Source organism: Saccoglossus kowalevskii, chromosome 13, assembly GCF_978046115.1.
Source record: "Saccoglossus kowalevskii chromosome 13, keSacKowa6.1, whole genome shotgun sequence".
In the NCBI taxonomy this organism is placed as follows: Eukaryota; Metazoa; Hemichordata; class Enteropneusta; family Harrimaniidae; genus Saccoglossus; species Saccoglossus kowalevskii.
The window spans coordinates 33,129,789-33,144,841 of NC_140653.1; the positions used below are offsets into that span (position 1 = coordinate 33,129,789).

The 15,053-nt window shown below is 33.7% G+C and overlaps 1 protein-coding gene across 2 annotated transcripts in view; it reads left to right on the top strand.

Moving 5' to 3' along the window:
• Positions 1-14,993, top strand: part of LOC102808073 (peptidyl-glycine alpha-amidating monooxygenase-like) — a 48,443-nt gene extending 33,450 nt beyond the window's left edge. For both annotated transcript variants that reach the window (XM_085507229.1, XM_085507230.1), the window contains exons 5-16: positions 1,472-1,641; positions 2,934-2,982; positions 3,138-3,205; positions 4,804-4,964; positions 5,322-5,425; positions 6,635-7,050; positions 8,330-8,459; positions 8,578-8,999; positions 9,674-9,868; positions 11,356-11,471; positions 11,996-12,092; positions 12,506-14,993. In XM_085507229.1, the coding sequence (XP_085363355.1) occupies positions 1,472-1,641; positions 2,934-2,982; positions 3,138-3,205; positions 4,804-4,964; positions 5,322-5,425; positions 6,635-7,050; positions 8,330-8,459; positions 8,578-8,999; positions 9,674-9,868; positions 11,356-11,471; positions 11,996-12,092; positions 12,506-12,903 (2,326 nt within the window). In that variant the 3' untranslated portion in view covers positions 12,904-14,993. The remainder of the gene's footprint in view (positions 1-1,471; positions 1,642-2,933; positions 2,983-3,137; positions 3,206-4,803; positions 4,965-5,321; positions 5,426-6,634; positions 7,051-8,329; positions 8,460-8,577; positions 9,000-9,673; positions 9,869-11,355; positions 11,472-11,995; positions 12,093-12,505) is intronic.
• The last annotated feature ends 60 nt before the right edge of the window (positions 14,994-15,053 follow it).

The window sequence follows — 15,053 nt, forward strand, 5'->3', positions numbered from 1 at the left end:
CTATCCCATTCTAAAGAACTGGTAAGATTCAAATCAACCCTATGCCATTCTGGAGAACTAGTAAGATTCAAATCTCAACCCTATCCCATTCTGGAGAACTAGTAAGATTCAAATCTCAACCCTATCCCATTCTGGAGAACTAGTAAGATTCAAGTCTCAACCATATCCCATTCTGGAGAACTAGTAAGATTCAAATCTCAACCCTATGTCATTCTGAAGAATCGGTAAGATTCAAATCTCAACTCTATGTCATTCTGGAGAACTGGTAAGATTCAAATCTCAACCCTATGTCACTCTGGAGAACTAGTAAGATTCAAATCTCAACCCTATCCCATTCTGGAGAACTAGTAAGATTCAAATCTCAACCCTATCCCCTTCTGGAGAACTGGTAAGATTCAAATCTCAACCCATCCCATTCTGGAGAACTAGTAAGATTCAAATCTCAACCATATCCCATTCTGAAGAATCGGTAAGATTCAAATCTCAACTCTATGTCATTCTGGAGAACTGGTAAGATTCAAATCTCAACCCTATGTCACTCTGGAAAACTAGTAAGATTCAAATCTCAACTCATCCCATTCTGGAGAACTAGTAAGATTCAAATCTCAACCATATCCCATTCTGAAGAATCGGTAAGATTCAAATCTCAACTCTATGTCATTCTGGAGAACTGGTAAGATTCAAATCTCAACCCTATGTCACTCTGGAGAACTAGTAAGATTCAAATCTCAACCCTATCCCATTCTGGAGAACTAGTAAGATTCAAATCTCAACCCTATCCCCTTCTGGAGAACTGGTAAGATTCAAATCTCAACCCATCCCATTCTGGAGAACTAGTAAGATTCAAGTCTCAACTCTGTGTCATTCTGGAGAACTGGTAAGATTCAAATTTCAACCCTATGTTTTTCTGGAAAACTAGTAAGATTCAAATCTCAACTCATCCCATTCTGGAGAACTAGTAAGATTCAAATCTCAACCATATCCCATTCTGGAGAATCGGTAAGATTCAAATCTCAACTCTATGTCATTCTGGAGAACTGGTAAGATACAAATTTCAACCCTATGTCATTCTGGAGAACTGGTAAGATTCAAATCTCAACCATATTCCATTCTGGAGAACTGGTAAGATTCAAATCTCAACCATATTCCATTCTGGAGAACTGGTAAGATTCAAATCTCAACCCTATGTCACTCTGGAGAACTGGTAAGATTCAAATCTCACCCTATCCCATTCTGGAGAACTGGTTTAATTTTAAATCTCAAACCATATCTCACTCAGAAGAACTGTTAAGATTCAATTCATAGTTCTATGGTTCAAATTTTAAATATTATGGTTACCCAGGTAACCACCAAAAGAGTTTAATCAGAATTACCCTAATTGAATTTTGTGACACTATATTGCAAGGGGTAAAGCCATGAACTGCCATGATTCATTTGATTACTCTCTGAAATCTTTTGTTTGAATTTGCAGGGAATGTGAGTCTCGAATCTGTCGAGGTGGTACCAAGATCATGTATGCTTGGGCCAGAAATGCTCCTGCTCTAAAGCTACCTGAAGGTGTTGGATTCCGAGTTGGTGGTGCTGGTCATTCAAAATATTTAATATTACAAGTGCATTATAACAATGTAGATGACTTTGTGGGTATGTATTTCTTTTTGTCAAATATTCTCCTCAAGTTACAACAAATTCTTGAATAAAACTTGATTGTAATGCCCAGAATGGTTGAAAAATTGAATTATTCACTGGTGTCATCACACACATAGTGCATTGACCTATTTATTTTGTGTCAATTGTGCTATAGTGTTCCTTGGCTCCCACTCATGTGATACCAGACACCCTTTTGTGTAATAATAATAATAACTTTATTGTTATCGAATCTCTGTTGAGATATAGATAAAATTACAATAAAGAATAAAATCATGATAATAAAAAAGTAAAAACAGAAAATTTGTGTATTTCCATGCAACCTCCAATCTATTTCAAAGCTTCCACTTCCTAAATACATCCTCATGTATTCCCAGCTAGCCCCCCTCTTGTAGCAAGCACCCACTCACATGATACCCAGGCACCCCATCATAGATTCCCAGGTACCCAATAATAGATTCCAAGGCACCCACTCATAGATTCCCAGGTGCCCCATTCATAGACCCCACGCACCCATTCATATACCTCAAGGCACCCACTCTTAGAATCCCAGGCACCCGCTCATAGATTCCCAGGTACACATTCATATACCCCAAGGCACCCACTCTTAGATTCCCAGGCACCCACTCATAGATTCCCAGGTACCCATTCATAGATTCCAAGGCCCCTACTCATACATTGTCAGGTATCCTCTCAGATTCCAAGGCACTCACTCATAGATTCCACGTACCCATTCATAGATTCCAAGGCCCCTACTCATACATTGTCAGGTATCTTCTCAGATTCCCAGGCACTCATTCATAGATTCCCAGGCATGCACTCACTCAAAGATTCCCAGACATTCATTCATAGATTCCAATGCCCCTACTCATACATTGTCAGGCACCCACTCTCAGATTCCCAGGCACCCACTCTCAGATTCCCAGGCACTCACTCATAGATTCCCAGGTACCCATTCATAGATTCCAATGCCCCTATTCATAGATTGTCAGGTATCCTCTCAGATTCCCAGGCACTCACTCATAGATTCCCAGGTACCCATTCATAGCTTCCAAGGCCCCTACTCATACATTGTCAGATATCCTCTCAGATTCCCAGGCACTCACTCATAGATTCCCAGGTACCCATTCATAGCTTCCAAGGCCCCTACTCATACATTGTCAGATATCCTCTCAGATTCCCAGGCACTCACTCATAGATTCCCAGGTACACGTTCATAGCTTCCAAGGTACTATTTTAATATACTTAAGTCATACATTGCTTAATACCAAATGTGTTGTTATTTTAAGCTGGTGGTATGGATACATCTGGAGTTAAATTATTTATGACATACACTCCGTAAGTAAATATGTATACACTTAATTATATAACATTATAACTTAGATAAAAGCTTACTCCATTGTGTTTTCTTCATCACTAATAAATTAAATACCGACCATGTTTGATAATATTATTATACCATTCTCATTTTTCAAATTGTATGTGTGTTGTAGTCAGCGGTTCATAGCTGGTATTTACTTATTAGTCAGCATGGATGTCAACATCAATCCAGGAGAAGAAAGTAAGTATTGTCATGGTGCTTTGCATACTGTTAACTCTTTAATTAACTCCTGCATGTGAAGCATACAAAATCTTTGTGGTTACCATGTCTGTCTATGTGTGTATGTCTGTTTTACTGATATCTCAAGAACCAATTGTTGAGTTTCAATAATTTAACTTGGTACATAGATGCCCTCCCAGGGCACAATGTCCCACAATGCACAGGCCTGATTAGTTTTTGGTGCATATTGAATACAGGAATACATGTACCTAATTTGCATAAATTAGGCAATTTATAGGTGTACCACAAGTATCTCCAGTATCTCACAGCAAATTTAAATGCAATTTGGTACATGGATGTTTGTGTATAATCCAATGACTTGATTACTTTAAGATTGAAATCTATGCATATTAATTACCTAATTTGCATAAATTAGGCAATTTATAGGTGTACCACAAGTATCTCTAGTATCTCTCAACAAATTTAAATGCAATTTGGTGCATGGATGTTTGTGCATAATCCAATGACTTGATTACTTTAAGATTGAAATCTATGCATATTAATTACCTAATTTGCATAAATTAGGCAATTTATAGGTGTACCACAAGTATCTCTCAGCAAATTTAAATGCAATTTTGTACATGGATGTTTGTGTATAATCCAATGACTTGATTACTTTAAGATTGAAATCTATGCATATTAATTACCTAATTTGCATAAATTAGGCAATTTATAGGTGTACCACAAGTATTTCTAGTACTGTAAAACCTGTATTAGAAACCACGGCTTCTATTAAAATGGTACAATGCAACAGAAGGGATGCGGCTTCTAATAGAGCATCTACACATATGAGAAATGATGAATTTTTGGTTCTCAATTATTCAAAAAAAATGGGTGCGACTTCTATTAGGGATGCGGCTTCTAATACAGATTTTACGGTATCTCTCAACAAATTTAAATGCAATTTGGTGCATGAATGTTTGTGCATAATCCAATGACTTGATTACTTTAAGATTGAAATCTATGCATATTAATTACCTAATTTGCATAAATTAGGCAATTTATAGGTGTACCACAAGTATCTCTCAGCAAATTTAAATGCAATTTGGTACATGGATGTTTGTGTATAATCCAATGACTTGATTACTTTAAGATTGAAATCTATGCATATTAATTACCTAATTTGCATACATTAGGCAATTTTCTGTCAATAATCACTCAACTGATTTCATAAAACTTGGTTTTTGGGTAAGCCATATACATGTTTAATTTAGGATTGAATTCCTTGCATACTAATTCATTTTTAAACCAAAAAATTGCTCACCCCTATTTATCATATCAAATACTCTCTAGTTTAATGGCAATTGTGTAGACAACATTTTATGAAAGTTGCTGTGATTCACTCTGAACTTTTCACTGCTACAACATTTTTCAATTCACTGATTTATGAAAGCGGTTTACTGCCCTCTCTTGTTGGCTTGACTATAAAGAAAATACCACAACCATCAAATTCCAGATTAAATAATATTTAAAAAATTAATTACAATTATTTTCAATTCAATTATTTCAAGGAACTTTTTTTATGGTAATCCTACTTGTATTACTTAATGTTTTTTCAGATGTCCATTCCGATGTCTACTGTCCATATGAGGAAAGACATAGAATCCATGCTTTTGCATTCCGTGTTCACACCCATAACCATGGTAGAGTGGTCAGTGGTTACAGAGTACGCAATGGACGATGGTCATTGTTAGGAAAAGCCAACCCACTTTGGCCACAGGTATAAAATATCCTGTAAACAATGTTTCATGTTACGATGATTCAATATTGCATAATCATTGCTTTCCAATTTCCTGATTTTACCTGATTCCAAAATTTGCAGAAATAATTTTTTAGCAAAATAAGTGGTTTAGATTTTGTAGTCTCCAGTCAATGGATTCAAACACCAGTTTTGTATATTTTGTATATATAACACAGCTTTAGTGATTTACATTCCGAACCCTAGTAACCACATTACTAAAACATCTAGAAGTGAAAATAAATAGGAAGCATTAATGAAAATACCAAATGTCCCACTGGGAATCTCTGTGAGTGAGGTAGTTGCCATGACAATTAATCTTTACTTTGTACATGACAGGCTTTTTACCCTATGGATAGCGACTTTGAAATTCAGCGTAATGATGCTTTAGCTGCAAGATGTACATTCAGTGGTGAGAACCTGGACCATTCTGTTAATGTTGGGTAAGTCGATCAACTCTATTTCAGATTTGTACACACAATTTTAATTGAGTACAGATCTGCAGCTTACTTGAATGATTGCCGTTCTTGTGCTACAAAATCATCTAAACCAAGCATTGTAGGATAGGATAGGATAGGATAGGATATTTTATTTGGAACGTACACAAAAACAATGCTTGAGTAAAGTCCAACGTAAGAAACATACAGTATCACAACTAATCTAAAATAATTTTAAAATCTGAAAAACAAAATTAGCTAAAATACTACAAATATATTTGTCTACACTAGAGAAAACATTAATAAACAATTCTCCATTTGGTAATGTTTGATAGTCAGGTGAGTATTTGAACAATGTATAGAGGAATTTTTTTCTGTGTTCTGTTCTGTATGTAGGCGGATTTTGCTCAAACATAAATTTGACATTATTATACCTTGGTATACATAATTATTTTTTTTCAGATCAGATTTAAAAATGCAGACTGGTCTCCATTTGTTGTAATGAATGATGTTGAAAGTCATATCTCTGACATGCCCTTGACTGTTCAATTTCAAACTTTGCACATATATCATGTCACCCATATGTAAATGCATTTGTTTGACAATCAAAATGGTTAAATTCAAGTTAAATGAACTGTCAAAACTAGGCTAAGTCAAGGAAGCGATAGACAGAAAATAAGGTTGGGCAGTCAGGGACTGCTGATAATTTATTTCATAAACCAGCGCTTGGTTGGCGCATGCGCAGAAGCCACCATATGAAAAACCCCAAAGACCCTGAACTGATCTTAAGCCTTGATCCATGTCATTTTGTTTTTCAGATCATTTTTTAAATGGCTGACTGACGGTCATTTTGTATTAACAATTGTTGTTTTAGAACCATGTCTCTGACATGTCTTGACAGATTACAATCAAAATTTACAACTACATTATAGATTGTGCATTTGTTTGAAGTTCTGAAATAAATTGGCTGAATCATTTCATAATAAAAGATGTTTATTTGCATATAGACTACATGTCTGTCTAATTTGTAGTTATAATTGTCATTAAAACTGAAAGCTGGTTTAATGTTGTATCAGTGTTTGAAATATATGTTACATAATTTTGATTATAAAGCACTGAGCTGTATGGCCAGGGTTATCGTTGTATTTACAAACTGATAAACTGATATGTAACAATTTTAATAGATGTGTATTACATTTTTCTCTATTTTTTCAGCTCAACTAGTAAAGATGAAATGTGTAATTTTTATATAATGTATTACATGGACAATGAAAATGAAGACATCATTCAGGCTTGCTCTAAAAAAGCCATTCATGTACAGTTCCCACCAGATTCAGACATCCCCCCTCCACCAAATGAGTTCCTTCAAGACAAGATACAAGACAAGTACCATCACCATGAGAACTACTATAATTACTATGACGATTACTATGATGAGGATCAGACTGTGGAGAAAAGTGATGACAAACCAGATGATGTAATCAAGGCTGAGGAGAAAGAAAATAAACAGGAGGAAGATAAGGAAGATGAGGAGATTAATATAAACCATAATGAGCAAACGGATGAGAAAGTACAAACAACATCCACACCATTAAAAACAGCCGAGGTGCAAAACAATAATAACAAACAAGGTAAAAATGTGCTTTAGAGATGTTTGTTACTAAGAGCCTAAAAGATGAAGACATATGTCATACTTCTAACCATGACAACAGTGAAGGTTGTGTCCAAATGAAATTGATCAAATATGTATCAAATATTTTTAACCTGATATGCTGCTATTTTCTGTACATCAATTTTGCAAGCAGACATTTTAGAATATAGTGCTGAGAAATAAAAATTAACAATGCATAATTTCCTGAATATTATTTGCCCTGTTGTCATTGTAGATGACAGAGCAGGGCTGTTCATATAGGTGATTGTCCGTCATTGTTCGTTCGTTGATTGTCAACAATTGCATTTTCAACTTCTTCTTGAAAACTACCAGCTCAATTGCTTTGATATAGTATGTCAGATTTTTTCATTTTGTGACGACTTTTTCCACTTCTATTTTTTAGCGAATATTTTTGTAATTTTTAGTAAAAAATGCTGTTTCAGACTACTTTAGACTTCTTAGCTCAGTTGCTTTGATACTTGGTATATAAGTACCTTGAGTGGACCACTGTCAGATTCATTGATTTCATGATGATATCTTTAATTCTCTATTTTTGACAAATATTTTTGTTAAAAAATGCTATTTTAGACTTCTTCTTGAAAACTTTGAGTCAATTACTTTGATACTTGGTATGTAGATACCTTGGTGGACCGCTGTCAGATTTATTCATTTGGTGACAATATCTTCAATTTTCTATTTTTGGCAAATATTTTTGTCATATTTTTGATAAAAAATGCTATTTTCGACTTCTTCCTGAAAACTACCTGTACAAGTCAATTGTTTTGAGACTAAGTATGTAGGTACTTTTGGTGGACCTCTGTCAGAGATGTTCATTTCATGATGATATCTTCAATTCTCTACTTTTTGGCAAATATTTTTGTCATTTTTGGTAAAAAAAAATTATTTTTGACTTCTTGAAAACTACTGGCTTAATTGCTTTGATACTTGGTATATAGGTACCTTGGGTGGACCTCTGTCAGATTTGTTGATTTCATGATGATATCTTTAATTCTCAATTTTTGTTAAAAAAATGCTTTTTTCGACAATTTGCTTTGATACTTGACTTGAGCTGGCAGTTTCAAAGAAGAACACTTATGGGTTAGCGTTGCTTGACTTGACTACCACAATGTTCTTGTTGGACAACAGTTGTATTTCGACCGTCAGGTCGCTTGTTATTTTTCTAAAATGTCCAATCTTTTTTTTTATTTATCTGCTGATCTGGCTGAATTTAAACAAATCTTGCATATTTATTTGTACAGGTGGTTTTCAGGAAGTTCAAGATTGGTTGACATTGTCAGACATGACCCTGGGTCAAGTTTCTGCTGTAGATCTGGATAAGAATGGTGATGTTGTGATATTTCATAGAAAAGATAGAATCTGGGATGCCACGTAAGTTTCCTCGCATTTCATACAAATAGGAATATATTCAAATCTTAAAAAAAGTCTGAAAATATGCATCATAGTTCTTCTTGTTAGTCCATTTATCTGCCTTCCTCTCATTTTACAGTACTTTTGACGCCAATAATAATTTTCAATTCGCTGCGGATGGACCAATAATTGGTAATACAGTTATAACAATAGACAAGAAGACAGGTAAAATCAAACATCAATGGGGTTCCAATCTGTTCTATTTACCTCATGGACTAACCCTTGATAATGATGACAATATCTGGATCACTGATGTCGCTCTCCATCAAGTTTTCAAATTCCCACCAGGGGGTAACAATTCACCACTGATTGAGCTTGGAACTAAACTAGAACCAGGAAATGATGATGATCATTTTTGTAAGCCGGCTGATGTAGCGGTTGATCCGTACACTGGATATTTCTTTGTTGCCGATGGATACTGCAATACACGCATTATTAAGTATTCTCCACAGGGTGAGAAAATATTACAGTGGGGAGAGCCTTCAACACATTCTATTAAAAGTAAGTTTTTAATTTCTGTGTGCAAGTTTACCCTTTTGAATATGCATGTGTATTTGTGTGTCTGTTAAAAATATTTTCAAGCACTACTCAGCCCTAGCAATGACCTTTTAGTCAATTTCATTTTTTTTTAAATTGCCATCAAAATTGTGCCTTTATTAGTCACATGCATGTTGATTTGTTTTTCATTTCATTATGATCGTTGACTGACAACCTTCATATCATCAACCTTTTCTCGGTTCAATTAAAACTTGGTGTTGTCTTTACTTGTGGTGGGTTATTTTTTTATGCAATGGAATTATATAATGTGTACATACAAGAGGAATTTTCAGTTCACTTAACCCAGGAACTCATTTGCATATTTAATTGGTCTATGGTTTTGCCAATATCTTTAGTATATTATGATTTGTGACATTTCATGTACCATATTTGTTCAAATAGAAATGCATTTGCTGTATAACCCTTATTTGACAATGTAAAATTTCACTGATTCATCAAAATATCACATATTTTGCCAATAAACTTGCTTCTGTAATTTACATGAGCACATGTGCTACCAATAGAACAAATATGGTACTTGTAGTTTATTTTTCCTGATACACCTTATCCTGGTAAGTATAACATTGTAGCTATAGAAAAATAGTTAAAACTATGTAATGTTTATATTTCCGGATTAGGTTTTCCTCCACCTGGTACTTTTAATCTCCCTCATTCATTGGTGTACATTGATGATACAAATCAAGTCTGTGTTGCTGATAGAAAAAATGGACGTATACAGTGTTTCAAAAGTTCAAATGGTGACTTTGTAATTGAATACCATCCAGCAGAGTTTGATGGAAGAGTCTTTGCTATAGATTACACACCAATGAATGGTAAGCCACTTTTTCAGATTCAGTCTCAGACCAGTAAAAGAACAGATAGGAATCAGCTAAATTATTCAATGTGTTATAATCAGTGGTGTCTGCCTTATTCACCAATCCTTGCAGCCCTGCTATATTAGAATAGAATAGAATAGAATAGAATAGAATAGTGCTTTAAAGAAAATATTACATTTTTTTTTTGGTTATGTACATCAATGAAGTTGAAAAATTGAAATGAAAAATTGTAATGTAAAAATTGAAATGTAGAAAATATAGTAATGTATTAAGTAAAGAATATATAATAAAAATAGCAACATTAGACTATGCTACTAGTATTTTGATTGTGAAATTAGTCCTTTCACACAAACTTTGATAATAAGTTTTGACATCGTTAGTCAGTGTTTGTTTTTTTTACATTGAAACAAATATTTAGTTAGAGCATATATAATTGTCTTATCTCTTGATTGCATTATATAATCAAATTTTTCTCTTTCGTTTTTGTTTCTGAAGTCTTGGTTGATTAATCCTATGGCATTGTACAAAGTGTTTCTATATTCTGTGTATAAATTACAATCTATTAGGTGGTGTATTTCATCTTCTATTTGGTTACAATGTGTGCATAGTCTCTCTTCCATTGGTGTCTTGGGTCTCATATAGCGACCTGTTTATATTGCTAATGTATTATTATATATAGCAGTTTTTAAAGCAAGCTAAATTACCTTTAAGGTAGAATGCTACACAGAAGTAAAAATATTGTCATCTTCTTCATTTGTATATTTGATATGTCAGAAGGATGAGGAAAATGGAATAAAAATATGCGGTCACTATACTGTGTTCAGAGAAAATCAATGTACAACATGGAGTGAAATAAGCATGTATGTTTTAGGGAATTTTATCGTTGTTTCCTATGGCAGGGATATATCTCAAAATTTATGCTAGGACGATGCATAATCAGGCCCAGAATCGTAGAAAATAAAGGTACCTACCTGTAATTCAGAGTTTAAAGTCAATAAACATGTTCACATGTGTCGAGATCTCAACTTTATTTTTCTTTTGCACATCCACATAAAATGGTTAATTGGTATGATGTTATTTTTGCACAGAATAATTTAAAGATATCCGGCGTAACTCCCATTTTCAAGTGAAATGAAAGCTTTTTTTTTTGTTTTATTCATCTTTTCACGAGCACAGGACAGTACTTTGTTTGTACTTTGTACTGTGCTGCTTGCTGACTCAATCCCAATTGTGAATATGGAGCTATCTGCAAACTTGTAATTGCCTGCTTACTGCTTCACTCACATGACCCAGATTATGGCAAATTTACATACTGTTATGAATGGACATTACTGCCTTTCCAGTACGCCCGTCCTTATTTCAGATCTTATTTTAAAGGACACAACATTAACAATTAAGCGTGGCACCCTCAGCTTGCAACACTATTATAAGTAAACATAATTGTCCATATGTATTTAAATATCACTGTACATTTGAATTGTTAGGTGGATTATTGTATGCGATAAATGGTCCAGTTATGAAATCTGGAAGTAAAGAACCTCTTGGTATTGTTATCAAACTAGACACTGGTAAAGTGATCGAGACATTCAAACCAAATGAGGTAATTACTGTGTATCCATATTTGGTTATGGGTTTCTAAATAAGGTAATTGCCGTAACTATGTATCCTTATTTGGTTATGTGTTCTAAATACACTAGTTACTGTGTATCTATTTACAAGATTTCTAAATAAGGTAATTACTGTGTATCCTTATTTGGTTATGAGTTTCTAAATAAGGTAATTATTGTGTATCCATATTTGGTTGTAAGTTTCTAAATAAGGTAATTACTGTATATCCTTATTTGGTTATGGGTTCTAAATATGCTAGCTACTGTGCATCTATTGACTACGGATTTGTAAATAAGGTAATTACTGTTTATCCTTATTTGGTTATGGGTTTCTAAAGAACGTAATTACTATGTATCTATATTTGGTTATGGGTTTCTAAATAAGGTTATTGTGTATTCATATTTGGTTATGGGTTTCTAAAAAAGGTAATTACTATGTATCTATACATGTATTTGGTTATGGTTTTCTTAAAAAGGTGAAAAGGTTTCTAAATAAAATGTCTTCATGTTTTTATAGGGTTTAATGACACCCCATGACATAGCGGTGACTGCAGAAAACTCAGCTGTTTATATCACTGAAATAAACCCAAATAAACTATGGAAATTTAGAAAAGGTAAGATATGCTTGACATTTAAATCACCAAATTATCAAATACACTCTGACTATAATGTTATATTAAAAAGGTATAATTTGATGATGTAGTCACATACTTTAGATGGTACCGGTATATTAAATATTTACCTGATTAATGTACAGTACAAGTTATTTAAGTTGTACTTAAACTGGAAACCTGTCTACACTGAACCCTGTGTAAACTGGAAAACCTGTCTACACTGAACCCTGTGAAACTGGAAACCTGTCTACACTGAACCCCGTGAAACTGGAAACCTGTCTAACTGAAAACCTGCCAATACTGAACCCTGTGAAACCGGAAACCTTTCTAAACCCCAAACCCTGTGTAAATTGGTAACTTGTCTACACTGAACTATTTATGAATAATAATTTGTTTTAATTCTTTCTTGACAGATGTGAATATTACAGTTAATAATAAAGACCAAATAAAAATCGATAAAGGTGACCTACCAAAGCCCTTATATAACAACTATCATGACACCGGCAAGGACATGATGCCAACTTTGTTAATTATGACACTTCTTGCTATTCCAATTGTTCTCATGGCATTGGTTACAGTGGTTCTCCGACTGCGTGCACAAGGAAAATTACGTGTACAGAATATCAAGTACTTTTTCAGTAATGGTTATCGCTCCACCAGTCATGGAAATGTCAACTTGGGATCGTTTTTCAACCGCCATAAAGGTTTCAGTAAAGTGAGTACAGAAGACAGTGATCATGATCACTTTAGTGAAGAGTCAGATGTGGATGAGTATACAGCTATGAATGTTGGGAAGTCACAGAACTTATAGAATTAATGTGCAGGCTGTGATTTACCTATTTGTCATAAAAGATGAGACATTCATGGTTGTGAACTATCAATTCCTTATAACAAATTACTGTCAGTTGTAAAAATGTTTTTCTTTGATGATTTATGTCTGTAAGTGGAATTCTTACTTTGAATGTTTGAAGAGCATCTAACCACTTTTTTAGCTGTAATTAAGTTAATATTTATGAATGTTCTAGTAGGTGGATAACGTACATAAATCTTCCTAAGGAATAATGGTTGAGTCCAAAAACTGATTACAAGTATGTAATTTTTTCAGATTTCAGGGAGCTCCTAATAAACTGGCAGATTATTTTTGTTTTTTCCCTCATCTATCAATTTCCTGTAGCAGATAATTAATTTCCATTAATTAAATGTGAATTTTGTTAAAAAAATATATATATATGAAAATACACCCAAACTTTATTTTTAACAAGAGGGTGCAACTATACATATCCATATTTCAAGATTTACATTATTTTTGTGCAATTCATTGGATAGTAACCATAGTAACAATGACTATGCCAAATGATTTAGTTAGTGTTTATTTTAGCAAGAATGTTAGCTATGTTACTGCTAACATTAGCATGAAGGTGATAATTCTAGAAATATTAGTGCTAAGGTGAGCAACAAATTCAAAGGTGGCAATCATGCATTAAATTAAAAGGAGAACTATCAGTTCTTGGAGTTCTACCATATAAGCTCTTTTCAGACAATTTTGTTTTGTATCAATATAGCACACAGTACTGGCCTGCCTATGTAATATTAGATTACCCTCTGTACTTTATATGACTTAGCTTATTGGCTGTCATTAGTGTCAATAATTGTGGTATATTGAAGTTTTTAAGAAAAGGCAAAAAATAGATTTGTGAAATACTGTAATGTTTAAGAGTTTAAGATTGACTTAATGAAAGTATGTTATTTTTATAGTGTATTTTGATAACTTGTTTCATTTTAATAGATAATACAGTCAAACCTGTTTTAGTAACCACCTTTATATACTGACCATCTTGGGGGGGGTCAATGCAATTGGCACGCGAAGTACCGGTAACCTATATATTGTAACACCCGCCTCCCAAATTGACATGTGTATATGAAAGGACAAAATGGCCAAAGACCGTCACATATCTAGTGTTTTCAATTAATCACAGTAAACATACATTTGTATTTATGCCCCATCTTCAAATATATGTTACCAAATTGTCTCTTAAACTGAGAATTTATCATATTTTTGTTCATGAATCAAATAACTCGAGTACAGTTTATTTAAGTTCCATTGGTTGGTCACTATATGCACACAGGTTTGACTGCATTTTTTTAATAACTAGAGATGTGCATATATTGTTAAATTATCAAATAAATTTAAATAAGATGTGTACTAAAGTTGACAGACATGATGATATATGCAAACGATAACAATTAACTGGAAGGCATCTTGAAAGATGTGTAACAGTAAATATATACCCTAGTAGTGAACTAGGGAGATTGTCTATTTACAAAGTGGGCTAATTTTTAACCAATTTTCCACTCAAGTTTGTCACCGTTTCTGTGATCCAGATTATTTACACTTGGACACGTATGATGCATTATGGTTAATTAGAAAGTACTGTAAAACTGGAAATCTTTGCTGAATTTGTAATACCATTCTTGATAACCTTTCCTACCGGTATGTCACAATGTTGAAAGAAACTACACCGAGGTTGAAAGGTTGCATGTTAATTTTGGATTTACTAATGTTTGAAGACCTGCAGTTTTTGAACTGAATATTCATCTTCAGACAATACTACCTGTACTTTCATAGTTGTTCAAAAATCTTTGCGACAACACTGAACCATCAGCTCTGCAAATTAAGCAAATCTAAAACTGAATAATTTCCATATCTACAGTACCAGTATGTAGCATTATAGGTAGACCAACGCAAGAGATTTTGTTGTTTTATAGATTAATTTGAGCAGCTTCATTCTGCCATTTGTGTTTGGATCATTTGAGATGGATGTACATTTGTTATTGACTTATTTCTTCTCTGTATGTAGATTGAGACATGTCAGTAAATAGACCCAGTTTAGAAACTTACAATTTGTAGTGTGTCTGATTATTATGTTGATCAGTGACAATACAATAAGATATCATTCACCA